The sequence below is a fragment of the Guyanagaster necrorhizus genome (genome assembly GCF_019112545.1).
Source record: "Guyanagaster necrorhizus MCA 3950 unplaced genomic scaffold BT62scaffold_74, whole genome shotgun sequence".
NCBI classification, from domain to species: domain Eukaryota; kingdom Fungi; phylum Basidiomycota; class Agaricomycetes; order Agaricales; family Physalacriaceae; genus Guyanagaster; species Guyanagaster necrorhizus.
This window is the reverse complement of record NW_025064953.1, coordinates 20,950-48,486: the sequence shown is the minus strand read 5'-3', so window position 1 is coordinate 48,486 and position 27,537 is coordinate 20,950. Positions and strand designations below refer to the sequence as shown.

At 46.5% G+C, this 27,537-nt stretch overlaps 12 protein-coding genes across 12 annotated transcripts; 5 read left to right on the top strand and 7 right to left on the bottom strand.

The window, feature by feature from the left end:
- The first annotated feature begins 2,573 nt into the window (after window positions 1-2,573).
- On the top strand, window positions 2,574-5,440 carry BT62DRAFT_737965 (uncharacterized protein). Its single transcript, XM_043182093.1, has 2 exons — window positions 2,574-4,149; window positions 4,199-5,440. The coding sequence occupies exons 1-2, from the start codon at window positions 2,792-2,794 to the stop codon at window positions 5,097-5,099; spliced, it is 2,259 nt and encodes a 752-aa protein (XP_043032912.1). The 5' UTR covers window positions 2,574-2,791; the 3' UTR covers window positions 5,100-5,440.
- Window positions 5,441-6,068: 628 nt separating this feature from the next.
- Window positions 6,069-6,576, top strand: BT62DRAFT_737997 (uncharacterized protein). The gene has a single exon (XM_043182095.1). The coding sequence runs from the start codon at window positions 6,198-6,200 to the stop codon at window positions 6,459-6,461; it is 264 nt and encodes an 87-aa protein (XP_043032911.1). The 5' UTR covers window positions 6,069-6,197; the 3' UTR covers window positions 6,462-6,576.
- On the top strand, window positions 6,373-7,262 carry BT62DRAFT_737983 (uncharacterized protein). Its single transcript, XM_043182094.1, has one exon. It carries the CDS (start codon window positions 6,693-6,695, stop codon window positions 7,170-7,172), a length of 480 nt encoding a protein of 159 aa, XP_043032910.1. The 5' UTR covers window positions 6,373-6,692; the 3' UTR covers window positions 7,173-7,262.
- Window positions 7,263-7,762: 500 nt separating this feature from the next.
- BT62DRAFT_989550 (uncharacterized protein) lies at window positions 7,763-10,195 on the top strand (the record flags this gene model as incomplete). The annotated part of the gene is made up of 8 exons (XM_043190167.1): window positions 7,763-7,830; window positions 7,859-8,140; window positions 8,175-8,305; window positions 8,441-8,566; window positions 8,618-9,002; window positions 9,058-9,213; window positions 9,263-9,883; window positions 9,937-10,195. The coding sequence occupies 8 exons, from the start codon at window positions 7,763-7,765 to the stop codon at window positions 10,181-10,183; spliced, it is 2,016 nt and encodes a 671-aa protein (XP_043032909.1). The 3' UTR covers window positions 10,184-10,195.
- On the bottom strand, window positions 10,112-10,733 carry BT62DRAFT_939011 (uncharacterized protein). Its single transcript, XM_043187639.1, has 4 exons — window positions 10,633-10,733; window positions 10,554-10,575; window positions 10,443-10,475; window positions 10,112-10,391 (listed from the first exon to the last, which is right to left on the bottom strand). The coding sequence occupies exon 4, from the start codon at window positions 10,389-10,391 to the stop codon at window positions 10,236-10,238; it is 156 nt and encodes a 51-aa protein (XP_043032908.1). The 5' UTR covers window positions 10,443-10,475; window positions 10,554-10,575; window positions 10,633-10,733; the 3' UTR covers window positions 10,112-10,235.
- On the bottom strand, window positions 10,124-12,318 carry BT62DRAFT_939010 (SET domain-containing protein; the record flags this gene model as incomplete). Its single annotated transcript, XM_043187638.1, has 10 exons — window positions 10,124-10,391; window positions 10,443-10,575; window positions 10,633-10,748; window positions 10,845-10,993; window positions 11,044-11,097; window positions 11,149-11,305; window positions 11,354-11,503; window positions 11,621-11,635; window positions 11,663-11,873; window positions 11,904-12,318. The coding sequence occupies 9 exons, from the start codon at window positions 12,316-12,318 to the stop codon at window positions 10,550-10,552; spliced, it is 1,293 nt and encodes a 430-aa protein (XP_043032907.1). The 3' UTR covers window positions 10,124-10,391; window positions 10,443-10,549.
- A 5-nt stretch (window positions 12,319-12,323) lies between these two features.
- BT62DRAFT_939008 (uncharacterized protein) lies at window positions 12,324-12,905 on the bottom strand. Its single transcript, XM_043187637.1, has 4 exons — window positions 12,851-12,905; window positions 12,716-12,791; window positions 12,497-12,660; window positions 12,324-12,449 (listed from the first exon to the last, which is right to left on the bottom strand). Exons 3-4 carry the CDS (start codon window positions 12,623-12,625, stop codon window positions 12,387-12,389), a joined length of 192 nt encoding a protein of 63 aa, XP_043032906.1. The 5' UTR covers window positions 12,626-12,660; window positions 12,716-12,791; window positions 12,851-12,905; the 3' UTR covers window positions 12,324-12,386.
- BT62DRAFT_737737 (uncharacterized protein) lies at window positions 12,661-13,871 on the bottom strand. The gene is made up of 3 exons (XM_043182091.1): window positions 13,732-13,871; window positions 12,851-13,680; window positions 12,661-12,791 (listed from the first exon to the last, which is right to left on the bottom strand). Exon 2 carries the CDS (start codon window positions 13,568-13,570, stop codon window positions 13,016-13,018), a length of 555 nt encoding a protein of 184 aa, XP_043032905.1. The 5' UTR covers window positions 13,571-13,680; window positions 13,732-13,871; the 3' UTR covers window positions 12,661-12,791; window positions 12,851-13,015.
- BT62DRAFT_737843 (uncharacterized protein) lies at window positions 13,833-15,157 on the bottom strand. The gene is made up of 6 exons (XM_043182092.1): window positions 14,991-15,157; window positions 14,750-14,942; window positions 14,438-14,696; window positions 14,246-14,389; window positions 14,100-14,121; window positions 13,833-14,024 (listed from the first exon to the last, which is right to left on the bottom strand). Exons 2-5 carry the CDS (start codon window positions 14,923-14,925, stop codon window positions 14,119-14,121), a joined length of 582 nt encoding a protein of 193 aa, XP_043032904.1. The 5' UTR covers window positions 14,926-14,942; window positions 14,991-15,157; the 3' UTR covers window positions 13,833-14,024; window positions 14,100-14,118.
- Window positions 15,158-16,373: 1,216 nt separating this feature from the next.
- Window positions 16,374-17,556, top strand: BT62DRAFT_737417 (uncharacterized protein). The gene has a single exon (XM_043182090.1). It carries the CDS (start codon window positions 16,653-16,655, stop codon window positions 17,253-17,255), a length of 603 nt encoding a protein of 200 aa, XP_043032903.1. The 5' UTR covers window positions 16,374-16,652; the 3' UTR covers window positions 17,256-17,556.
- Window positions 17,557-23,836: 6,280 nt separating this feature from the next.
- Window positions 23,837-25,249, bottom strand: BT62DRAFT_983431 (uncharacterized protein; the record flags this gene model as incomplete). The annotated part of the gene is made up of 6 exons (XM_043189782.1): window positions 23,837-24,058; window positions 24,080-24,259; window positions 24,350-24,569; window positions 24,603-24,690; window positions 24,757-24,841; window positions 24,902-25,249. The coding sequence occupies 6 exons, from the start codon at window positions 25,247-25,249 to the stop codon at window positions 23,837-23,839; spliced, it is 1,143 nt and encodes a 380-aa protein (XP_043032902.1).
- A 1,761-nt stretch (window positions 25,250-27,010) lies between these two features.
- BT62DRAFT_1013970 (uncharacterized protein) lies at window positions 27,011-27,220 on the bottom strand (the record flags this gene model as incomplete). The annotated part of the gene is made up of 2 exons (XM_043178136.1): window positions 27,011-27,096; window positions 27,151-27,220. The coding sequence occupies 2 exons, from the start codon at window positions 27,218-27,220 to the stop codon at window positions 27,011-27,013; spliced, it is 156 nt and encodes a 51-aa protein (XP_043032901.1).
- Between the last annotated feature and the right edge of the window lie 317 nt (window positions 27,221-27,537).

Genomic DNA, 27,537 nt, shown 5'->3' with positions numbered 1-27,537 from the left:
TCCATTACCAGTTCCCCTACCAACTCCTAGCTATGACAGCAATACCCATTGCTATCTCTCGGAGACCCTCCTGACTTCAAGCTTCAATATTTCAATGGCCGTCGATACCTCAAAAGACATCTCTACCGCGATTCACCACATCGATATCTAGTATGTTGCCCTGTGGCCACCGCGGAGACGATGTCAATGCTTTTCGATGCTACTATGGTTGCAGCCGTGTCTTCCTTTGGTCTTGACCACAACGCTCGGAACCAGTGTCACTTGCAACACCCTGTCCATCTCGATCGATGTACGGACCAAGATGTGGTCCAAAAGTGCAGTGCAAGATGATTTGTTCAGTATTTTTATACGTGTGGTGGTGACTCGGGTTTGGGTATGCATACGGTACACGTCTATTCGCAATATTTGGAATTTCACGTCTCGGTGGACTGACACGTCGCTTACAGAGGAACGACTGGTAAACGAAGGTCACCTAGTCGCAGGGTGAGTTTCCTTTTCCTTGTATACGCTTGTCCCCGTTGAAAGCTTTTCAGGCAGTTTGTCGATATCACAAGAAAAACATCTGTATTTGTTACTCTCACGTCGTCAACATCAATTTATCACGTTACGCGTGTCCTTACAAAGTCATGATTGCAGCTATTGTGCTCTCCCGCGGCGTTCGAAACCCCTCGCAACAGCAATTCTACAATAACAGCAGCTCATAGCGAGATGAAGGCTGTAGATCAACGCCGTCCTCTTTCTCTGATACCGTGTAACTATTCAAGTGGCATACTAATTCCGCCAGAGATTTAAGAGTTTGCCTAGGGAGACCGCGCACCATGGTCGTACCTGTCAGGTCCCGAAGTTTGCAAGGCACCGTTTTTTGGCGACAAATATAACAAAGTTTGTCGTCGTGTAAGACTCGGAGCGCCGACTTCTTTGACTCAAGCTCAATGCTCTTATCGGTTATTTACAGTGATCCGATATGACGTCTGTCTTGCCTGCCTGCCTGCCTAGAGAGCTGCGCCGCAAGATGTAAGATGTCGGTTACTTTCTCGGAGGTTTACCCCTACAAACAGCTGGTCGACGTTTTCTATGCTCTAATATTCGGTAGTAGGGTGGAGTGACACAGAAAAACGTGGACTTCTACTTGTACACGGCACCGGTCAGTAAATGCCACGGTATGAACTTCACTTTTGAGTCCACTGTGACCGCTCGAGGTAAATACTTGGGGATGAAGCAGGGTCATCGGGCCAGGATATCGGAATAGACGGCAGGTTATAACATGACAGTAACGGTCCGTGTTAGTAGATGGATCCGATGCAATTTAGTCTATTCGAAATTCGGACCGAGGAGCCGAATCTCCTTACTCACCCATATCCATCAGTCACAGTATGGAGGGCATTGAAGCATTTGTTCGCTTCAAGGTACCCACTGGTACGCAAAGCTGCGCTCAAGTTCTCAGCGGCTGACAGTTTACTATCAAATCAGGATCATCCAGGCATGAACAGGCATAGACGAGACGCGGAATTGAAAGCGTACGCTGCATTCCTGCTTCCGTGTACACAGTTCGATAAGGCACCTGGAGATTACCGTGTTTCCTTGGCGACCACGACGTCGACATCCGTGAAACTATCAAGTGAAGATTGAAAGGATTCATTTATTCCTGAACTCCTTTCTCCGCGATGTCGGTGACAACTAACAACAGAGTGAGATGACAGTATCTGGGTGAATAAGTAAGTCAAAGGGTCCACGTAGATATCAGATTATCAGGGATTTGGAAGTTTATTGGCAACGATCGCAGGTCCTGGGCCGCCAACAAGCGATAAAACGCCGCCATCGTTCTAACAGGACGGGCGACTATATGTCTTCGAGGCCTTCCGTTCAGTACTACTAGTAGTACTACCTGTAACTTACAGTAACTTGCAATGTAACACAAGGATGAGTTTGTTTTCATAGGCCTCTGCGCTGTTATCGAATCTTGATTTGCTGCCAGACACGGCAAGACTTGGCTATTGAAAAACCGAAATTTTGAAGCTTTCCCAGTTTCCTTCTGAGATCCTTGTTCCTTCTCATTTTCATCAAAGTTTATGGCGACGGCAAACCGTTCCTTAGCTACATTCAGTAATCCACAATGAACTGAGCTTAGCCCCCTCATTTGTTCTCATTCTTACATGCTCTTCAACACATCAAGCTTAGTTCATAGGCGGGACATATATTGTTTCACCCCGTTTGATCAGTTTCTTATCTGCATTGCTCACATCTTAGCCATATGAACACAAGGCGCGTCGGCTGACACAGGACGCGACGCGCCTCAGATCACGTGACATTAACGTCATTCGAAGATTGCATCAACTAAGTTACAGGACAATGCTTAAACACGAACAATTGTCTTTGACCCCAGGAACTGACTAAAGGAACCTCCAAAATCCCTTCTATCACCAATCATGGCTTTTCTCATTTTTCTCATCTCCGCGTGATTCCCGGTGGGAAGCTATCAATTAGCATGCACATATGATAGACTCGTCTGAATCCGCGTCGAACCATATGTAAGTCTTGGATATTGATTCACCAGAACGAAAGGTTAGCACAGGTCTACCGGGACCAACCGGACCGGTCATGTGATGGCCGCAAGATTGAATGCCCCTGCCAATCAGAAACAAATTCTATGGTTTACCAGTCACCACGATAGCGTTTTTCACCTTCTCACTGAGACGCCTCCGCGACTCGATTTTCGCTGTTTGACACCGCTTACCTGGAGGAGGAAGCCCAGACGGTGAACGGCCCTTACAGCAGTAGCTTTCGTCCGCTCATGATAAAACGCAAACGCGCACAAAGTCCAACGTATAGCTCTCAGGACGAGATCTCAGTGGTGGTGCAACCAAGTCCAAGTAGACAAGCCGAAGTTGGCTCATCACCCAGAAAACGGGGTGAACTGTCAACTGAGGGTATGTCTTCGCCGCCGCCGAGAAAGAAGAGCAAGAGGGATGAGGTGCTTACTGGTGTGGACGAGTATAATCGGTGTCCAGATGTGAGCGGGAGGGCGAGCGTTATCCGGGATCCATTGCCGAAGAAACTAAAAGTCAAGCCAAAGCCTTCCAAGCGAATGGAGTCCGTCAGGCCGCGAACACACTCATTTGGGGCACGCATGAAGTCAGTCAACTGTCGCGCGAAGACCATCCAGGAGTTTCTCAGCCCCGACCAGGAACCAGTCATGACTTTCTCGGTTTACTACGATGATACTCTGGAGCATGTGCGCCTCATCGATGCCCGCGAGGGGATCTACGAATACTCCATGCAAGACGATGATCCCGATACCGTTACTGAAGAAGCTTTGTCTATGAACCTGCAGTTCATCCGGAGACGGTTGAATGGCCATGGTGTTGTCGAAGATATAGAATGGCATGATCCTGAGGCGGGCTCGAGACTTGGAGTCGACGTCGGGACTTCCCCACCAACCCCGCCTATGTCTCCAAAGGCCGGAGGCAAACAAAGCGCCGTTCCCACCGTCCCTGAAAACCACATCTTGCTTTCTCCGGCATACGATATCGATACGAACCTCGACAACAATTATGTATACCTCGAAGACAATCATTCCGTCTTCCATGATCCCCACACAGGTCTATCGGAGCCACAAGTTGGTCCTACGACGCATTTTCCCCTTGTACATCATTCTCCTATTCACAATTCAGCTACTTCTTTCCCTTCCTCGACGTCGTTTCAAGGAAAGGAGCAGCTGCTTGATCCCCTCCACGATTCTTCTTCTCTCCAAGGCAATTCGCGTTTGCAGGATGATTTACCGCACCTTTGGTTAGAGGACTCAGAACCGCTGCACAATGGTACTATCGACCCGTCTCTTTTGGGTGGGGGACCAAACCCACCTTCCCCTGCTGTTCAAATTGAAGCAGAAAATATGCTGGATGAATGGGAGATGTCGGACTTGACTTCTCTTGAAGACAGCAGTAGTCCGTGCATTGATCTGATCCCTCTCGAACCTCATCCATCGCCAAAGCTGAAAAAAAGGTTTCGCCCTCCCGACCGGAGGAAGAGATCCGAGTGGCCTGTGACGGACAAGGAATCCTTTTGCCATCAGTGCAGAAACCGCTCGTTTCGAGCATCCGTGTATTGCGGGTGCGGGAAGGCATACTGTGTCAGGTGCATTAAGATAAAGTGGGGTCGATCGTTCTCAGCAGATGGATGGCCATTGACTTCTTTTCAGGTACGACAATTTGGAATTTGATGCCGACGCGAAAGATTTCGTTTGTCCGAAGTGTAACAATACGTGCACATGTGATATCTGCACCAGGGCTAGAGGCGAGGTGTATCATTCAATGAGGGTTGGTTCGACCAAGCGGGCACTGCCCACGCGTTCACGTACAGTGGAAGCGGACCGCCCGTCAGTTTCATCGTCACGTTCTACGCGAAAATTACTCAAGTCACGGAGGGCTAGGGACGCTGAGGGAATGTATACGGAAGAACGTAGTGCAGATCACAGTGCACTTTCGTCGCGCGTCCTTGCTCCTACACAGCACCGGCACCAACGTCATGTGCAACGATGCGACCCTCCACATGTTTCTCTCCTCGGTGGTTGGACTACTATACCTCCGCTCAGTGAACGTAAGCAGGGTCCAGTGAAATACTGGGGTAGTATATACGGGTTTTCTGGGGAGAAAATTGGGACTGCGTATATTCCGGAGGATGGGAATTCCAATACGCTCTTGGTCCAGCGTTCCAGAGTGTTCGTTGGGGAGATTCAGCCTGTCTGGGGGCTAGGTACCAATCCGTTGTTGAGAGAAGTGGATCCTGCGAGGAAAGAGGTGAACAAGGACGCTCAGACGACTCGGAGGAGGTTCGTCGGACAGCAGGCGCCCTTGTTTATGCCCATTCGGACGATAGATTCCTCCGGAGTTATAGAATATGGGTCGGATGCTGATGGAGAGGACGATCCTGAGGGGCCAGGGAATAGGCTTACGTCCAATGACGAACATCCTGGGTTTGAGTGGCGGAGGGGCGAAGCATTGGATCCTGATAAGATCAGCTTGGCTGATGAGGACGTGACGTCGGTTGTTATCATGTCTCTGAAGCAGATTGGCGTTACCGCGGTGGTTTCTACAGAATAGATGCGTCGTTCGTCAGTGGAGTAGCTTTGGTTATTCTTACGGTAAATGTATCTAAAGCTGGAAGTCTCCTTCGTAGCTTATATCTTGGTATCTTGGTATACCCCAAACGACAAAAGTGCTATCGTATTGTTCAATGCCCATTCTATTAGTACTGAACCTTTGGACAACGTTTCCATCTTGCCGATGCCCGGGTAACTGTACAGCAATCAACCCTATTTGACTGATTCACTCAACCTTCTACAAGCAACTGAGCACATTGTGTTAGGTTAGGTTACGCCGCGTTGGCTCCGTGCGTCATGGGCCGGTCAAGATCACAAGGGAATTTGTTCGGCTGCCGCGCGTTTGCTGACTTGCCAGTGCCATATTCAAAGTAACCTCGAGTGTTCATCACGTCCATGCTAGCTGACCGCGACTCGATACTTCTGTAAGTCTGTGACTGGGCTATCACTGGTGGACAAGACGCGTCGGTCCAGGAGGATGTTACGGTGAGTTGGTCTTATCAATAGTCGCTAGGTGTCTTTGCTGAACTCCGTCTGTTAGCACGACACGGAGGTGGAAGTTCCATACGTTTACGATGAAGACGATGGCGAGTCTAGATCTGATTCACAGACGACTTTCGACGTAAGTTGGATGCACCTGGCAGCATGTTTCTTGGCTGAAAGCGATGTTTTTAGTCCCTTGAGAGCGACGACAGATCCACCCTGTGCAACAGCTCTTTCGACCAGTCGGGAAGGACATCCCCCGATGCCAAGCACAGTTTCTTTGACCACAGCCATGGTTCTGTAACCGCCACTCTCCCACGATCTCCTCTTGCACAGCACGAACGAACCCACACCTTCGATCTGAAAGCAGCGGAGCCCGAAGAGCAGGTTGACCTTCTCTATCATCAGAATGGTCAGCTAGAACGAGGTTCAACACGCGTTGGAGCAGAGTCGAAACGAATACTTGGTCCATCTACGGGTAGAGCATGCCAATTGGAAGGGTCAGTTTGATATCCTGAAGGAGGCCGCGAAAGAGATTGAGCTGAAACTGCACGGCTCCGAGGCTGCGCGTCTTCGTCTGGAGCAGAAACTGTTGGACGCCGCCAGGGAAAGGGAGATGTTGCAGGCACAACTTGAGGAGGAGCAGCCGGAACAATCCCGGCTGAAGCGTCGTCTTGCCGATACCCACTCTCAGTGTCGGCGGAGATGTTCTGAAATGGAGGACCTGGTTGTTCGGATCAATGCTGTCGCCGAAGAAACATCCTCCAGTGTGACGGCGGAACGAGATAGTGCGCTAGCGGCCAACGTGATCGCGCGTCATGCGATCTCCGTTTTGGAGAAGGAGAAGGCTGAGGGTAAAGCTTTGGCTCTGGATATTTAGGATGAATATGAACGCGTTCGTTCCGCAGAAATGAGCTCTCGGGTGAAGGAACAAGAAAGGGACGATGCTCTAGCATTAGTTTCCGATCGTCAGAGCCAGGTTTCCGATGTTCCCGAGCAGCTTCAAGCCGCTTATTGGAAACGCGAAGTGCTGGAACAAGAGGTACCTTAACTACGGCACGAAGCCACTCGCCAGGAGGGGGAAGCGGAGGAGGAGGAGGAGACGAGGCGAATGGAGGCTCAACGTCAGGCGGAATTGGAAGCGTCGAGGAAGAGGATGCAGCAGACGCTGGAGGAAGAAACACATCAGAAGCAGCAGGCTGCTGAGGAAGAAAGGCAGAAGAAGGCAGTGGAGGGACGCGCTATCCAGAACGAACGGGAGGAACAAGAGCGTCAAGAGCGAGAACGGAGAAAAAGATGGCGCGAGGCGATGACGGCAGAAGAAGAACGATGCCACAGACGAGACGAGGAGAATTGGAACCTCTCGCTCGGTCAACTGTGGTCCTACCAGAAAGCGATAAATCGGGTTTTATTTGTCTTGAAAGAATTCGAGACGACCCAATTCTCCGAGTCTAAACCCCTGACGCCCTCGGGAGTGCCTTGGCCTGTTTTGATCAGTCCGAACCGATTTTATGTGGGTATGCTGGAAGATTGGACGCTGGCCGACAAATTCTTTGAGCGTGCGAGGAGATCTCTTCCTTTTGATGCGTAGGACTCGTCAGACGTTCCATCCAGACCAATGGAGATCGAGGAACTTGTTGAACACGGTGATGGACGATTCTCTTCGTGCTGTTATTGAGGATGCCGGTAATAAGGTTTCGCAGGCCGTTAACCGTAAATATCAGGATCTCTTGGATATGTCCTAGACCTCTCTTCGTTACAAGCTTTGGTTATCAGGCTAGACATGACCCTTTAATTGTTATCATGCATCTTCTACTAAGCATATGTACTTTTACATTTATGCATACCCGCGACACAATATGATTTATTGAACTTTTTTCAGACCCGGATGATCGGCCCGGTCAGTGTCATCAGATTTTTCAAATCTGGACTTCAACCATCACGGCCACTTGCATTGAACGTCCATGTACACGTCGTAAAATCGGTGTACGAGACCAATGCTAGGAAGTGCTACTTTATCTATTGGTGTCTCCTTTTCCTAAATCTTCTCCTAGTTGACCAAGACACGTCTTTTATATCTTGCAACTTCCATGTAACTTTACTGTGAGCAGAATTTACGACAGCTCATTACAGCTACTAAGGAAACATTTATAGCCTGTTCAAAAGCAATATTCTAGAAGGATGGCAGACACATTGCTTGCCATTTTGCTCATGACGACCTCCGCAAAGGAGGCGAATCCCGTGTATCAGTGGCCTGCAAATCCTGAGTCTTCCAAGATTGAGCCATCCATATCCAGAGAATACTTCGTCACTCATTCAGTTCGATAATGTATGGAGAGCTTCCAACTACAGTGATGCTGTGGAGCCTTCGGACCTTCGACTCCGTGCGCAAATCAACGAATCCGAATACGCATGGAAACGTACCCAATTCGTGCGCGACAGGTCGACTTCCTTGACCCGTTCATCATATCATCCTCTTTCCGGAAAGAACTTGCCAACCCAAGATCTAGATTCTACATCCGCCAAGGATGAATACAACGCCCTCTTCGGATGCTCGTCGTCCTTCCTAGCGGGCCCTTCTATGCCACCAGAGGTCTATGTGCTACCAGAAATGTGAATTACTTGTCGACGATCTCGCTTTTGTCGGGCACCCTGTCTGCGATGACGCGGATGGTGAATGGCACTTCAAACCCGAGAGTCCTGCCAGAGGGAGGGAGACGAGAAGTCCAGGGTCCGATGTTGAGAAAGTCCAGTTTTACAGCAAAAGGCGCCAACCAAGTCAACCTGGCTCCAGACCTTCAATTTTGTAATTGTCCTCGACCTACCGCATCCTTCGTCCTCTACGTCGGGCAATCACAGAGATTGTGTACGAACAGATCGTTTTCACGATGACTGCCGTCCTTTTTCAAGAACAAGTCCTACAAAATTTCTTCGAGGAAGAATGTGACAAACTGGGTTCGCTCAAGGACAGCTGCATGGCAAAAAGTTAGTTTCCTGTCGTTCCTGTCTGCCAGCATCTAAAATTACAGATATTAGGAGAACCATTCTCAAACTTTATGACCCAGGCTTTAGAAGTTTCATCTATAGCGCCGGCCATGAAAACGCTTTATGAACCTGTAAAATTGTCTTCGGTGGCCTACGTCGCAATCAATAATATTCCTCTGGAGCTGCAGCTTCCGCCATTCCTGGATCGAATCCTCTATACTGAAGATGACGATCTCCATCAGTCCGAGGGCGAAGAATGGCAGGGTTGGGGACCTGAAATGGCTTTTGGCTGGAAACTTCCGGCGTTGGCACCTTGGAAAAGTTTGCTGTTGTTGGATGACTCCCTGAACCTCAGAACACCTCACATCGACGGCAACGATCACAACTTGATTGAAGGCCTCGTAAAATTTATGGAGATTGCTGCGATTACACTTTCGTGAGTTTCAGTTTTTATTGGTAGATACGCTTTTCATGCTAACGGTCATATAAAGACTTGCCGACATGGGTTCTCTGTTAGACTGGGACCTGGAGGCGCAGTTGTTCCCGACCGTTCGCTGGCTCGTCCAACATCGGCGAGCGAAGGTTGTCGACATTGTACACACCGGATTGAAGACTTTGTTCATTCTTCCCCCGAAATTCCCGGCACCGTACGTGATGCGATGCCTTTCTGAGAACGTGTTTGACATGTTGATGCAGTATATCGCAACTGTCGGAGGAATTCGAGAGAGAATTTGTCCAACAACCAGTTTCTTCTCTTCCAGAAATACTCTCTGCGATATCGACCTCATCTGGTACCCAATTCTTCGACGTCGTTGTCCAGTCCAAGGCCTTCACACCATCGTATCAAAGCGTAATCTCACGGATGCTCAAATGCGACCTGCTCGTCGCTCTCCACCTCCGCGTACGCATACTCGCCACCAAGGAGCTCAAATTACGCGTCAAGCATCGCATTGAGAAAGCCCGGGCGGAGGAGGCCAACAGAAGCCTGAGCAAGCTCTCCCGGGAAGCCGACGCCGACACGGACTACTCGTCTCCTATTGCACCGGGAATGATGTGGCTCTCTTTATCGCCGAAGGCTGCCCACGCGTATTCACGACACCGTCCATCTCCTGAATCTGAGAGGGGCCAAGTGGATGCTGACGACCAAGAGGAATTCGAGGAGGAGGAACAGGAGTGGGATTCTGGATGGGACACGAATGACGATCATTTGACGTCGTCCATAATCAAGGACTCCAGTCGTACGACACCTCTGCAGCGACAGTGGCTCTCAGCTATGTCGGAGGGCAAGGACGCGCAGATCGCTAAGCGATTTGATCAGTAGGTTCATTTGCCGAGTTGAAAGGCGGCCATTGTGCTGACGTTTGTTCCAGCATCAATCAGTATTTTGACGGGAAGCGTACGGATGATGAGATCTTGTATCGCACTGAAATATCACGCAAGCAGCTTCGTCAACTGCTCCACCATTATGGCGAACAGCCGAAGACTGACCACCTACCCAGCTTCAAACTTTCTTACACCCATCATAATATCGCCAGGATTATATACCTACAGTATCAATGTCTTTTATATCTGTACACGAGTTATGAACATACAACAGTTACCCCCCTATACACATAATACAACAATCAAGCGTCTGGCCAATAATGAAAAAAAAAGTGTCAAGAAAATCTCAAGCCAACCATCCACGACAATTTGATGCTCCACACATGCACCGATTCCCCCTCTTGCGCTTCTTGACAGCTGTCGACGGGCAGTAGTCAAACGTGAACTCGGTGCCGGCGAATATTTTCTTCTCTGCCACAAAGGCAACATAAGGTGTCCTCATCTGCGGAAACAGCGTGAATATCAACACCACGAAGGCAGAGCTGATGAATACCTCAAAGATGGTGTCATAAACGACTTGATATATCTGCAGCGTCAGATCACAGGAATGATTGGGAACATGTTTGTCTATCCGTGTTTGGTCCCAGAGTGCATGAACACTCACTTCAAGAAACGCGTCCAGTTTCCTTTCGCCATCGGGTGTCAGCCCAAACTCAAAAGATAGGAGAGGAAACGTATCCCACCATACAATGTTGAATCAACGCTGTAAGTCCCTTCCTCAGGTTCGCTCCCGTCTTCTGTGAAATCCAACGCAAAGATAAATGACTGGTCCGATGACTTGTTGGCTACAGTCCGAGGCCTGTAGGATGTCATTAGTACACGAGCAAGCAACGGCGCATGTACATACACTAACAACAGTGAATACACAGTAACAAGAGTCGAGATGACGACCTACCCTGTATACAGCCCAATAACCTTCCCCCGCTCCATATCAGTCGACGAGCGAACACCCCAGCCACACCTTTCTGTCTTGAGCACCTCAATAGGGACTTGACGAGGACGCTGGGCTGTGCGATTTATACAGCTAATATCGCAGCGGCAGAGCTGGAAGCATATGAGGTTAGGTCTCTCAGCCGAATGGAGCTTTTGCTAACCCTGTTGCACTCGCTAACAGCGACATGACTTTCCACGTTGAAGGTGAATAAATCCTGTGAGACGCTCAGTAAAAGAGGAGTAGCCAGAAAAGAGTGTATTCCCACCTTGAAGGAATGAGTGAACACTTGAACCTCTTCCCCGTTTTGCTTGGCCCTCTTGACTTCGGAATCAGCCTGGAAACCACACACAGATGGGTGGGTGCACGTTCTGCAGGTGCAGATGGTGAGCAGTGTGTCGTCAACGTCGGGGGTGCCCGCACCGCTGAGAAAATGGTCGATACATTACTGGAAGAAGAAGAATGTCACGTACTGAACGTATTCCCTTTCCAGATACATGAAATCCTTGGCTAGCTCGGGCGTTTCTTCATCGTCGACTTGATTAACGAACGTGATGGGAGCTGCTTCTGCTTTTGCTGCTTCAAGGGTCCAATGTCGTTGCAGAATTTCGTGCTGTGAAAGCCTTGATAAGAACTGTGTTAAGCTACTCAACAAGAAGGGATTTATGTGAACTTGCCTTTATGGTAGCTTCTCAAGACATTTCCTAGGCCGTGGCAAGCATGCTTCCGAGGCTGTCAACCATCGCTTTTGCTTGCTATCAAACGCCGTGAATAGGATTTACGAGGCCGGGGTCTGGGTAGCCAAAGGTCGCGCAATTGAGACGAGTCGAGCAGGTCTAGCGCTGGTGACGACCTCGAAAGAATGAGAGGCTCCGATAATTCTTGAATGGGGAGAACGTATTGATGCAGAAAGTTCTCGGATGTTGAGAGAACCGTCTCGCCTTGTGGACCTGTGTAGGAGTAACCGAGTGGCCCCGTCTTCGCCAGCGGATGCTGAAGACGTCGAAGGCATCCTGTAGTCACTTCTTGGTGCTTCCCTCTCTTTCCCCTTCATCTTGGATGACGCCGATATAGTCGATGCGGTTGGCGAGTGTGCTCTTTCCCCTGAGCCTGGAAGTCTGTGTCTGGACGGCGCTGGGTTGTTGGCTGTCCTATTCCTCAGCCTAGACGAAGGGGGAGGTGTTGACGGAGGGTCTGGTTCAGTGTCCAAAGACCCAGAAGCGTCGGATTCCTCGCCGTCCGTATTTTCAGGTGAAGGGTGCTTTTGTGGCGGAACGTTTTTATCAAAAAGTAGCGCCACCAATTTCTCTGAAATCGGAATGGGTTCATCTTTTGTTAATGCGATTTTCTCCTCATACGCCTGCGCCCGAAAACGCCTCCGGGTATTGATGATATCCGTAGAAGACCAAGTCTGAATATCTCGAGACTCCTGAGCCATGCTTTGCCGCTTTTGTTGCTGCAGCAGATTGGTTTTCGCTGTTCCAGAATAATACCCCCCTCTTGTAATTAAGCGCAGTGATCAATGTCGAGGTGCGTGGGGGACAGGCCATTCGCAACCGCTGTCTCCTGCTAGGGAATGTTTAGCACTGAAGGGACATTGAAAGGATAAACTGCACCTTTTCTTTTCCTCTTCTAAAGAATCGAATAAGAGTGTGTATTGCGTCGGCTGGAGCGACCAACGTACGTCCGACGAAGAACAAGAGGATGTGCAGGATGAGCAGCACGGCCGCCACTCGGGTGAACATGCTGGGCCTCCGCCGGGCAGGTTAACAGGAGAGGACTGCTTTAGAAAAAACCCAGAAAAAACTGAGGACAGGAAAAAATACAATACGCACTCGAAAGCAGGTTGGAGGTGGTCCGGGAAGATGGCTAACGCTGCCACTAACGAAGCAATAGCTTATATATATGATTCTAGAGGATAGAAAATTACAACTTTACCCGTAAATGCACGTTATATCCAGAAAGCTTACCACCAGAGATTCCCCTATATGCATCGATCGCAAGGTCGACACACGCTTCCCTCGCCTTTTCACCTACGTTCTCCTTCGCACTCCTCATCACATGCGCAAGCGCCACCACTGCACTGCTACCAATACCGTCATCAAAGTTACTTTTTGCTCCTGCGATAAGCTCCATCACGGCTGCATCCACCTAGGCTGGCTCTTCATCAACACGCCCAACGCCTTGGCCGCTTTATTCCTAACGACAATACCTGCGGGGTCGCTCACGCCCTTGACAAACGTCCTCTGCGGCTGAAGGTAGAGCAGTTTCACGAACGCAGGTATACGTTCCAACATTGATGTCAGTGGACCCAGAATGGCCGTCTTGACCGCCCGTCGGTACGACGTTGCTTGTGTCGCCACTCGAATCAGCAGGTCGGTGAAAGATACCACAAATGGTTTGATTGCAGTGTCTTCCGTACGTTCCACGAGATGACCAATAGCATACGCTGCTTGTTCCCGCTGCTCGTTACTACCGGTAGTCAGACCAGCGATAATGACCGGAACGAGAGGCCCAACTGCCTTGGGGACACTGAAACCAGGAACAAAGTGACTCGGAGCACCTGTAGACTCGACACTCCGCCGCAAGGGGACCACGAGCGATTCAAGTTCGTCTTTGGGAACGGATCTGAGGAATACGTCGATGGTTTGTAGGGCACTGGCGTAAACATCCTCGTAATCGTCTTCCATGGCAGAGATAAACTGTCTGATATAGCGAAGTATCCAGTTCAGTCTCTTCGCAGAAGAGGGAGAAGAACTTGTATGCGCCCTTTCGCCGTCTGAGGGTATCGTGCTTCGACCTGAAGTAACAACGTTAGAACTAACACATAATATACCGATGATACACCGACCATCCCAAGAGCACCATCATGAGAGTGTTTAACCCTTCAATGTCATTGATCGACCTGAACGATGCACGAGTCGCCTCATCCGCTGAAGATAAAAAGTTCTTCATCTTTCTCGTCTTCGATAACTTTGACAAAGGCACTGGTAATGACCGTCAGCCGCTTGCTCAGCGCGTTTCCAGCGACAGGGACAACGAATAAAATCAGTCTATCTCTCGGATCGAGGGTGGCTCACATGATTTCACTCAGGACCAAGCAGACGCCTTCCCGTGTCCGCGAATCGGTCGACGTCACCTTGACTTTGAGGAGAATAAACCATGATTTCGCCAACGACCTTTTCATCAAACTTACGGCAGACAAAGACACCCACATACCTCCTGTTGCTCAGACTCATCACTAGATATAAGAACAATTGTTTGACTGATCAGTTCGGGAAGTATATCGGACTACACAACAGCAATGAGTATACCTCTAAATTACCAAACGGATTCATCGTACCTGTCCAGGGAGTATTGCTCACCAACGCTTTCCAGATTTGTATCGACGATTGACGAACAAGATAAAGCGCGGCGAGAGCTCTCTGCAGTGCTCGCATCGACGACGTCTTCTTCATCAAGATCACAAGTTTTTCCCGAGATGCCGGAAACTTTGAACATAATGATTGCTAGGGAAAGGCGGTTAGCGAGAACAAACAAGATAGCGAGATTCATACCCGGATGCGCCAACCAGGATCAAACAGATCGATTGCCCTGTTCGAATAGTTAGTTATGATCATTCTTCCGGCCGTCATCGCCAACAACGACATGAAGCCTTCTCGAACGGTAGCTGTAGGAGATTGTGCATTCGCGATGATATCCGGAAGTAACCCTTCGAGATGCTCCATTCCGAGACCGGACAAAACTTCACTCAGTCCCTGACCGGCGCCTTGTCGATCCACACCAGATGTATCCGTTTTGAGAGTCCGCAGAAGTCCAGATACGGATCTATCAGACGGTGAAGCCACATGAGAGATACGAAAACGCACTGAACGGAATGCGCGCCTCGTATGACCAATGCAGCATATTTGACAGATTCCTGAGATTCCTTCGCCCGTGAAGAGTCGTTGATCATATCCAGGAGAAGAGCCATGGATCCGAGCAAGACGCTCCAAGATTGCGTTTCTGAGAACGTCGAATTATGTTGTATGCATATATCCCACATCTGAAGGAGCACAAGCACTTCGATAGCCTAAGCTGGAACCGAAGACAAGATAAGACGATGCTTACCTTGACGAACTGAGCTTCGAATAGCGCACCACCTCACGCGACAGCCAACCCAGCATTTCCTCTGTTACTCCCAGCCTTTGTTCATCGCTATCCATTGTCCCCCGGAGTTTGTCCCTCTTTATCATTTCCGTTCCTACCATTTCGACAGCATCCTTCTTCGATATTGAATCAGCGTATCTGGGGTATGTGAGCGCCAACAGCTTGAAAATGTCAAGATTTTGGATAAAGAGAGCTCTATCTGAGAATCAGTGATCAAGCCACAAAAAGGGCACATACCTGCATGCCGAACGAGAGCAAGCAGGTCTTTCTGTTTTGCTTTCTAATAACCGATGTTGGCCATATCCATAGACGTCGACCAGTCTTTCAGTACCATGTCTCTCTGCCATGACAGACCAGCGGATTCACTTTCATCGCGTTCCGCCACGACTGAATATCCGACTTGCTCATCGCACCCAAGTCTTCGTCGCGAGACTTGAGCCATGAAAACGTGTTCTTGCGAGGCAGATCGACTAGATTTCACGCTAGTAGGAATGAGATATCGTTACCGACACGAATCACAGTGCCGTTCCGTGGTTGGTGGAAAAAAGCCGAGATATTTGGCAAGACCCTGCATAACGGAACATGCTAGTGCCAATCATCGGAGCTTCTTCCCGAAGTTCCGCACTCTGGTCAAGTTGAACTTCCGACGACCATCACCCGGTCCTAAAGCACGGACGGAAACCAATCATCCTATCGACTCCCTGACTTCTCCCAATGTCTCTGTATCATTGGTTGACCTATGAATCCCACAGTATTTCTTCCCGCAGACAAACTTTCTTCATTCCTCTCAGTATTCGACTATCTGAAACACATCCCAACCGAAGTTTCTCCGGTTCTCGAATGCATCTACTAGAGTGGTGCTATGAAAATGGGACTGGATCTGCTTGCTCTAGCTCAGCCAAAAATTGCCATCGTCAGTGCACCAAACACCTATGCCCAGTCTGTCGATATTGTTGTCCATGCCCTATCAATGGGTGTCCACTTGGGGACATAACGTTGCAACCAAAACGGGCTGAAAAGAAGCGTTCAGTCATTATGCATCAGGCTCGGTTGAAACCAAGTTGAAATTCAATTTCGCTAAAGCTCGCATTTATAAAGTGGGCCTTTTCAAGGCCATACGCTTCGATAACCTAGTGAACCGGCTTTATGAGATGCTGACAGAACTCGTTACTGTATGAATCCAGAACGGAAGTGAACGATCGGGAAAGTGCGGTCACATGACAAGACGCGTCTCTAACTTATTCCCACCATCCAGACCCTTGTCAACGACGACGACGACCCTTCCTCCTTCCTCCGCAGCTACTACAACAGATGTCCGAGCACCCCATCGTCGAAGCCTGCGCGGAGAGCACCCTTCACGTCCAGCAAGAGGCCTCTGTCTTCGTCGTCGTCCTCTAGCAGCAGCAGCGACCTCGTGAACCGCATCAACCGAACAGGATCAAGCTCCTCCGGCACAAGTAACATTCTAGGCTCGACGCACAAGCGCTTTAAGGCGCCTGTGTCATCGGAATCGAGGCCAAGGACTATACGAAGCCTCTCTCGACGATACCCGGGTCGCCACGACGCAAGACCCCATACGAGAGATCCAAAACGCTGACGTTCGAGGATTCACCGACGAGCAAGATGGACGTCAGTAATGTCGACCCCGAAGCGGTCCTGGTGGATTCGGAGACTCTTGAAGCAGACGTATCTGTTGAGATGGACGAGGCGTGGTTGAGAACGATGCTGACCATGGGAAGCGAGATAAGATCATGGTCTCTATCAGGCATGTATTTTTTGGGCGTCTCTGTTGATATCAAGCCTGATCCTGTTCTAGTGTATGACCTTCGAATGCAGACTCGGCATGGATTCCGTCGTCAAGCGCCAGTTCTATCCATGTCAATCCTCTCCATGCAAAGTCTGGCGCTCCGAACCCTGCGGAGAACAAATTTGACTTTGACTCTGTACTCACTGGCTCACCGAACAAACCTATTTACAGCACCGTCACTCAATCGCATGTGTATGCCGCCATGGAAGGATACAACTCTGTCATCTTTGCATACGGACAGACCGCCTCCCCGCGAGGAAGTTGTGATGAGCTTGAAGGGGGTCAAGGATGTGTTGAAGCGCGGGGAGAGCCATCGACGGACGGCTTGTACGGACTGGGATGAGAGGAGCAGTCGGAGTCATAGTGTTTTCCGGCTGGTGATCGAGAGTAGGGAGGGTGGTGAAGCCTTGGACGAGTGACTCCAGCGCCGAGTGGAAGGCAGACACCGGATCGTGGTGCCAGTAGTAAGCCTGGTCCGAAGCTGCAAGCGAGAGGTGGAAGGAGTGCAGACGTCTGTTTTGGTGAGTTTGTTTTTTACTTGCTCCATGATTCTTGCTAATGACGTCCTTTCCAGAGTCTTATTGATCTCGCTGGTCCAGAAAAGGCGAGAGTGATAAGGAGCGTACAAGGGAAGGGAAGTATATCAACACTAGGTTGGCCTTACCTTTCTGCTCTGATGTACGTACTGATTATCATTGACTACAGTTTGTTGACCCTTGGTACCGTCATTGGAACACTCGGAAAATGTCGCCAAAGGGGGGAGGTACGTTCATCGTTATTTGAAACTTTTTATTGATACTGGCGCCTCTCGTTTTTCTTTCCTCATCTCGATTCTCGAGCCGAGTCATTAGTTGTTCGGTGCTGACTTATCCCCGCTTGTCCGCGTTCTGCCGCGGTAGATCCAGGCAAATCCAAGAGAGCTAAGGCCAACGCGGAGTGTTGTGCGTGTGGTGCGGTATGGCGTTAGACCTGACGCCGTCCTTGCAGTGGGAAGAAGGAAACATGACTGGATGACTAAGCATGCGTCATGATTGTCTTTTACTTGTCGCGACTCGAAACAAAATCTTTTTATACGTTCTCTATTACGAAGACCCAGAATTTTGTCAGCATTGTCCCCGACTAACCCGACCTAGATTTGACTCGGACACTCCAAACACTGTTTACCAAGCCCGAGGCAGCAAGTCTATTACTCATCGACTGCTGTTGCAAACCACACCATCTCCGAGTCGTATCAACCGTTATCAGCACCTACAGATTTATCCGTGTGCGGAAATCAAAAGTTCCTAGGTGCAGATCCTGGAATACGTCTTTCAGACTCGGGTCTCTTGTTGCGGGACGACACAAGTACCTGATGTCAACCTTATATAAGCATAGACAGTTTTGTCCTGAGTCGATGGTCAATTGCCTTTAAGCAATTGACCGTCATACTCAGGTAAGTAGTAGTCATATGTACCTCTGCCTTTAAGCAATTGACTGTCATACTCAGTCTGGCCTATTATCCACTGCATAAAAGTAACCTGCCTGCAACAAGTTATGGGCCCCATGCTTTAAGGCCTATTTCAAGTTTTTTTTCTTCACATCTTGCTTGTGCCCTGCTATCTCTCCATCAGTCATTTTACTACTGAAATGATATCACCACATACATCATGCCATCCTTCGACACAATCAAAAAAGGCTTTGACAATCTAAATGCCTCCAACTATGGTGAGTGGGAAGAAAACATGTCAGCCCTACTCAAAACTCACCACGAGTACCTTATCACTATTGGCTGTGACCCTGAACCAGAGTTTGCAGACCCTGAGAAGCCAACATACCAGGAGAGGAAGGACTGGAAGGACTGAAAGGAGACTCAGGTATCGGCTGCTGGCACAATCTATCTCTGCCTTGATGAATCCCAGAAGGCTCATGTCAAGAGCTGTCTTGACAACCCAGAGAGGATGTGGGACACATTAAAGGCATACCATCAGCAAAGAAAACTGGCGACTCAATTTGTAGCCTACAACAGCTTCTTCAATCTCAAGAAGGAGACAGAAGAATCATTTCCAGATCTTGCCAGTCAGGGCACTCAAATCATGAGTCATATCTGTGCTCTGTGTTCCACTCATTTTGGCCTGCAGCAGTTAGAAGAAGAGCTTCTCATTATGGCCCTGATTTGTGCACTCCCTCAGCCCAAATTTGGAAACTTCATCACATTGCTATTTCTTCTCTCTGATAAACTCACTCTTGAAGGACTCCACACTGCATTTCACAATAAAGAAAACAATCAGAAGCTGTGTGCTAGTGATCCAGCAGTCTCTGTCACTCTCAAAGCCACACCTTTCTATTCAGCCATGAATCAGGCTACCAATGCTACTGCAAAATGTAGATGGTGCCTTCATGAGAATCATGCAGAAGAAGAATGTATAACCAAGAAGCTCTCACTTAAATGGGATCATGAATGTGCTGCTAACTATATCACTGGGAAGCATCATCACAAGGGGGCTGAAAAGAAGGACTCAGAAGCTGCTAACTCTGCCAAGACAAAGGAGGAGACTGCTAGCCAAGCAAATACTGATTTATCATCACTTGCTGTGTCTTATTGGAATACTGATACAGGTGCTTCTCATCATATGACCCCTCACTGACAATGGTTCCAACTTTATGCTCCACATGTCATTCTCATTCATCTTGCAGACAATTCAGTCATTTATTCAGCAGGGATTGGGTCAGTAGTATTGGAGCCAGAGATTCAGAGGGAGAAGGGCTTAGTGGTGGAACTTCTTGACATATTATATGTACCAGCATTGAAAAGTAATCTCTTATCACCCTATCATCTTACACAGGAAAAGAGATTTAAGATCTCAATTGCTGGATCAGATGTCACTTTTAGCCAGGGTGAAAAGATCTGATTCACAGCAACTGTAAACAAGAGCAATATTGGCTATGTCAATGCTACCACACATTCATTCTCAAAATTGACCACTATTGTTGCAAACTCAAGCTCTACAAGTACCTGCTGGATGGACAACACACTTTGGCATAGACATTGCTGTCATCGAAATATAGACACTATATGGCACATGCATACAAAGCAGCTAGTAACTGGAATAAAGTGAGAGTCAGGTCCTCCAACTGATCCTATCTGCATACCATGTCTTGCTGGCAAACAGCATTGCCACAATATTCCTCATGGCCTCTCAGAGCAGAAGAAACACCTTCTTGAGTGAGTATACAGTGATATCAAAGGTTCAATGTCTGTCACAACTCCAGAGGGCTATCACTACTGGATAACATTTATCTGCAGTGCATCTGACACTTGGGCTGTTGCATCTCTGAAGTATAAAAGTGATGCCTTTAATGCCTTCAAGCAGTTTAAAGCATATGCAGAGAATATCCACCCAGGACTCAAAATCATTGAGTTTCAGAAAGATAAAGATAGTGAATATATGGGAAAGGAGTTTGTCAACTTCTGTGCTGAGCATAAAATCAAAAGGCAATATACTGAACCTGATGAACCATATCAGAATGGCACAGCAGAACAAGCCAACTGCACAATTGCAGAGGCTATCACTGCCATGCTAAATGAGTCACATCTCCCACCATCATTTCAGAACCTCACTCTCTGAGTATTCATTCATATCCAAAATTACATCTCCATAGATCCTCTTCCAAACACTACACTCTTCACAGAATGAGATCCAAATCACCGAAAACTAGATATATTTCACTTTCATGTGTTTGGATGTCTTGCATATGTGCTAGTATGAAAAAAGGGACATCGAGCATTAGAGTCACACACCCAAAAATATATCTTTGTTGGATATCCAGAGGGAGTAAAAGGCTGGCTATTCTGGAACCCTTCTACACAGCAGTTCATCACCTCCAGCCATGCTGTATTCAATGAGCATGTATTTCCTGGAAATCATAAAAATATTATAAATTCTCTTAGTGATGATACATCTCTCACAAACAGACATAACAGCACAGATACTGCTATACCTGATGTGATGATGTCTCATCAAGGGGAAGAGAACATATCTATTGATAAGCCATCTTTGCCATCTGAGCAACTCCCATCATCATCATTCTCATCATCCTTGCCAGCTCTATCCACTCTATCAAATATGCAAACACCTTCAGGATCATCTTTTACTCCACTATCAAGTCTTCTGACATCTCCTATACCCTCTTCACCACTTTTATGTCCTCGGGCATGCTTCAAGCCACAATACAACTCTAAAGGTCTTATAATTCCATCTCTAAACACTGGACATGGTTTTTACTATAAACATTCTGGCACTAATGCGATGAACTCACCAGACTCAGATGAACTCATTTCTGATCTCATTAATGAAACCACTGCTGAGCCAGAGCTTACTGAGACAGATGTTGTTGCCGGAATGATCTTTGTATTGCATGATGATGACTATATCACATATACAGAAGCTCTTGAGCTTGCATTTCAGGCAGCAGTAGAGATGGCAAACCAAGCATCTGCACTCAACAATGAACCAAAGACACTTGTAGAGGTGATGACTCAGCCAGAAGAGGAAAGTGAAAAATGGTATGAGACAGCTTAGCAGGAATTAAATGCACTGCAGGAGAGTGGCACCTTTGAGCTTGTAAAGCTCTCTCCAGAGCAAAAGGCTATAGGTGGAAAATGGGTCTTCAAAGTGAAGCATAACCCTGATAGATCCATTGAATGCTACAAGGCATCCTATATTGCAAAAGGGTACTCACAGCAGCCAGATTTTGACTACACTGAAATCTTCTCTCCTACTTCAAAATAGGCAGCTATCCAAACAGTCCTTGCTCTTGCTGCACTTGAGGATCTAGAGCTCTGGAGTGTGGATATCTCATCAGTGTTTCTGAATGGTGATCTAAAAAAGAAGATATACCTTCAACAACCAGAGAGATTTGAGACAAAGGATAAGAGCTGGGTGCTTCGTCTCTTCAAGTCCATTTATGGACTGAAGCAGGCTAGGCATGAATGGCACAAAAAGCTCCACAGCACTATGACTAAGATGGGCTTTGACAGAGTATGCTGTGAACACAGCATATGGGTGTATAAAAGAGATGATGCTCAGATTATTGTTCCAGTGTTTGTCAATGATGTAATAATTGCTGCAAAGTCCATGGAGTCTGCATGACATATTGTCAATGATCTTAAGAAGCACTTCAAACTTTGTGATCTAGGTCCAACTTCATTCTTCCTCAGTGTCAAAATACACAGAGACCATCTAAATCAAACACTCACACTCTCTCAACTACAGTATATCCAAAAAATCCTAGAATGTACCAGAATGTCTGACTGTAACAGTGTCAGTACTCCTCTCAATCTACACACTAAGCTATTCAGCTCAATGTCTCCTGCTGCTCCAGAGAAATGGAAAACCATGTGGCATATCCCATATTTCCAGATCCTTGGCTCTGTAGCATACCTGGCCATCACCACTCATCCTGACATAGCCTTTGCAGTTAGTGTCCTATCATATTTCAGCAAAAACCCTGGATTGAGGCATTGGAAGGCTCTAAAATGCCTCCTCAGATACATAAAGGGAACAATCAACTTAAAATTGACATATTCACCTGATGCTATAAACTCAGATCTGTTCAAAACATACACAGATGCAGATCATAGTGGAAACTCAGACAATGGGTGCTCAACCTCAGGATATGTTGTCAAGATGGGCACAGGTGCAGTCAGCTGGATGAGCTGGCTACAATCTATAGTAACCTTATCAATCACAGAGGCTGAATATATAGCTGCCATCTCTGCTGAACAGGAAATTCTGTGGCTGTGAAATCTGTTCACAGAATTTGGCTTTTATCATCTGTCACTATCTCCACTGCTGATTGACAACCAGTCTGCTCTCTCTGTCACTCACAATCCTGATCATCATGGTTGTGTCAAACATCTTGACCTCCACTTCTACTGGTTACAAGATGAGATTGAGCAGGGGCACATACATATTGAATATCTTCACACAGAAGACATGCCTGCTGACATCTTCACAAAGGCCTTAGGGAAGGAGAAGATGACTCACATGATCAGACTGTTGGATCTTAAACTCTGAGAAGTATTATGTTGAGAGGGAGTGTTGTGGGATGACACAAGTACCTGATGTCAACCTTATATAAGCATAGACAGTTTTGTCCTGAGTTGATAGTCAATTGCCTTTAAGTAATTGACCATCATACTCAGGTAAGTAGTAGTCATACATACCTCTGCTTTTAAGCAATTGATCATTATACTCAGTCTGGCCTATTATCCACTGCATAAAAGTAACCTGCCTGCAACATCTTTAGCAGCTGTTCATGAGAATGAGAATCATACAGTAGACTGCTTTCTCCTATCATGATGAAAGTGGATGGATATCTATAACTACTGTTCCCTCAGAGCCTTTGTCTACTCTGGGTCCAGAAGTCTGGCCTTAAGACTACTCTAGGGAGAAACCTCCTCATTTGAAGCTCTCCTGGTCTGTGTTTGGCCTCAGACAATGAACCTTCAGTGGATCCACTTGCATCAGGTTAGTGTTACTCTGTGGCTGGAGTTATTCCTTCATTCATTTGGCAAATAGACATCAGAGGAACAGACATTGAGATCAGCCTTACTGCCTCTCCTGCAAAACTGTCAGTCATAATCTCATACAAAAGCTGGGATATTCATTAAGTACCTAGTATATGCTTGACAAGGATGCAGACATTGAAACAATGTAGAAATGTTGAATGACAACTGTCTCAGGCATTATGATGTGATGAAAGGGCTAGCACTGAAGCTGTTCCTATTGAGAGCAAAGAAACCTGACACTCATCTAGTGTGATGGCCTAGCAAGCTAGTTGTACAATAGTATATTCCAAGTAGTCCAGGCTATTAGCAAGATACTTATCAGAAGATAAATTCCCACTATGATCTATAGGGGTATTGATGAAATAGAACTCTTCTTTATACTCCTTGTTTCATGATTGCTTCAACCACTCAAATTTGATAGTAGTAACAATAAACAACATGCAGGACTGACTATAACATATCAACCATTGTCATGTCATGCTGAAATGTAATAATATCATAGTCTTTGACATGCAGTGTGTTCCATATATAGTCACTGATATGCAGCAGATATTTTATTTTGCTTTGCTCACCTGTCCAGTCAAAATCAATTATCCTCATCCTCTCCCCTTTATCTCTCACACTATCAATGATCACAATATTTGGTGTGTGAATATCTCTATGAATGAATGACTGATTGTAAAGAATTTAAACAGCACTTGGAACTGCTTTATACACTGTCTCTGCAATGCTCACTTCATACTTCTGTGCTACCGTCTGGCCACAGAGGAACTCCATAATGACCATTTGAAGAGATCCATACCAGTACTTGCCATCACTGGAAATTGGACCACAATACTTTAGTGCTGGTGCCTTCCCTTTACTTGCTAACAGCTTGTGGGCTTCAGCACTATATTGCTTAATAAACTTTACAACAACCTGTTTCTCTCCATGTGTCTTGTTGAGCTTCACAAGGAATGTTACCCATGCTGCATCTATTTCTAGGGGCTGAAGGTATTGGAATCTGATGACTTTTGTGTCATTATCATATTCAGTTATGTCGGAAAAGAAGTGAATGGTCTGTAGGGAATGGGAGTCTGAGAGTCCAAGCTTCTTGTAGTATTTCTCAAGGTTGTTGATGGCTAGTCTCAGAGACTGAAAAACATGAGCAAAATGAAGAGCATGGTCATTATCATTAGCATGACTATTGCCAAGTCATAGATAGTTGGTCAAACACTGGATGATTGGCTGAGTTGTGAAGACAGTGCCTAAAATAACAATCCAAGATCCTGTAATGGAGATAATGAATGAAGAGCAGTAGCATGCTTTAAGAAAATGTTCATGCTGGAGAAGTGATAAATCAACATGAAGATGAACAGAAGATAAGCCACAAACTTGGGTGTCTTCCTGCATCCAGTACTGAGCATATGAGAAAGATCCTTGAATGGAACCTTTACCACTCCAACCTAATTCAGCCTTTTCTTCACATATGATATCAGCTGCTAGCATGGGGGGAGATGTATATTAGAATTGCACAATGTGGTTTGAATTCATCTTGTTGAGGTTGAGCTCTTGGAAAACTGGATGGTTAAGCAGTTGCCACAAAATATTCCTGGTAGAGCCCTGACACATGAAAGCATTGGTCGATATCTGAGAGGCAGTCCTTGTGAGCTCTGCTGTGAGTTGGATGATATCAGCTAGAACAGGCAAGGACTCATCATGAATGCAAGCCTGGAAGGAAGTAAAGATATGATAATAGAGTTTGATCAGAGGAGAGATTGCTATCTGCCAGAGGCTATAACAACTGTTGAGAATTGGTGTGTCATTGCTTTGGTGGTCGAAGTAGTTTTTTGATTTAGCACTGAAGAGGATCTGAGTGTGCATAAGATGAAAATAGATACAGCAGAGCATTATCCACTATCCACACTCACACCAACACACACACAAAACTCTCAGTTTGTGGAGGGATTATAATGCGATAAATATAGCAATCAACAAATATAATTGTCTTCTTCAATGAGATCACAGTGCATAAACAGTAATAGCATGCTTACAACAATTCAAGGCCTTTCTAAGTCTCAAAGCTTTTTGTTTTATCAAAATAAGAGATGGCAACTGGTGTTGCCAGGCCTCAAGGCAAAGAGTACTGCAACTCGATACAATATATTGAAACACTCTTTCAAAACTCTCAAATAGTTCCAAGCACAGCTCAGATCAACTTAAATCCCTAACACATATAACACACAACTCAAGGCTTCATGCTCTAAGCAAAAACCAATCACAAACACATCCACAAGTGATCAAAAGCATAGATCTCTGTTCACAAGTTTCCAAACTGATCGTAGATGCACAGGATTCAAACTTATGCGATTCAGAGATACAAACACAATAAAATCCTATTTGACAGACCAAAGGGTTTGAACCTCTGCCAATCTGTGGAAATCACACAAAAGCACACACTAATCAAGCCAAAGAGTTTGAACCTCTGTCACCTATAGTGCTGCATGTCACAAATACCTCAAAAACTCAAGATGATGTCCTTCAGACACTGCTCTCTTATTCTCAGATTAAAGTGCAATCTAAAATCTTTTATCAAACTGAGTCCAAGTCCTTCATGAGCTTTGATGCCTCACTTAGTTCTCACAGCTCTCTTAATGATATTCAATAATCAGTTTATTCTCTCACCTGGAGTTACTAACACAAATCTAGAGCTAGAGTGCAAGGCTTTTTGTGCCTAATACACCACAACTGTGGAGGGTCAGAAAACTCCTTTCTCCAGTCATACAATACTGTATTTAAATACTCTACTATAGTACTTACTAATACAATCCTACTATGGTATCCTCAAAGCATGAGACTTTATGCTGGATCCCATGGGTATTATTCACATGCATATCACAGTCACTGCACTTATTCTCTTCCAGGTGATGACTGTGCCTGCTGTTCCTTCACTAGCTGATATCAGCTAGCTGGCCTCGCCAGGTCTGCTTGCTTTCTTATTTCTCTAGTGACATCTCTGACAGCAGTAAACTGTCTCAAACCCTCAGAGTTATTTCTCATGCCAGGAGCCAGCTACAATGGCTATGTTCTGCTTCTCTGTGTCCAATCAGTCATTCCATCTGACCCATCAAAGGTGCTATTTCTCAGTATGATGTGGAGTCTCTCACTGTGTTATGCACACTAAGGCACCATACATATGTGTGCAAGGCTCAGGGTGGTATGCACGCTATTTATTCCTGAGGTAATATTTCTCTACTTATTACTTTATTATCATCATTTTATTTCTCCATTCAATACCCATTTACTCAGATACTTTTCTTTGGTTCTTAGTTTTCAGTTCTAAAGCATGTTCCATCAGTGTATCTTTGATCAATGTGATCAGAATTGCCAATCATATTTCGATCATAGTCTTTTTATTTTTAACATGTTCTTTCATAATAGTATTAGCACATTTAGGGCCAAGTGCTGGGACCTCACATGCAGCCTAACCCCTCTGGTATTAGTCTGTTACTAGGCCATGCACTCTGCTTATTGTTACTTTAGTTTAGCATTATGATAGCTAGGTTTCTGTGCACTCTAGTCCTATTTTCTGTTATATGCTTACTGGACTAGAATGCAGTCCATATATTCACAATTTTTGCAATTTTACATGCCTGAACATGGAGAGGGCATGTCAGTGCTGTTGGATGGAGTCATGCCATGTTGTACATTTTTGATGGTGATGTAGAGCTCTGCATGTATAGGGTTAGTCAGAACATGTTGTGAGACAACAAAGACCCACACACTTTTCTCCAGCTCTCCAAGGATGTTATGTTGCTCTTCAAGATCACCTTGTATTTTGTCTGGCAATATCATGGTCTGTTCCACAGATGTAATCTGAGCAACAAGAGCAGTCAGTGCCATCTGATGATGGTGATTACTTATAGGCAACATATCTTGGACTAATTCTGCATTCCTTATTTCATCACAAAATACATCCAGTCAACAATTTTTATCCAGCAGTTGGCCCCACAGGTCAGCAGAGCCTCCAAGGTTCAGATTTAGATGTTCATGTGGCTTTGGAAGCATAAACAACAGGAACAACAACAACAGAGATGACAGTACCTTCTACAGAAATATAGTTCCCTCAAGAATCTGCATTTTGGCACAAACACTTCCCTTAAATCAGTGCA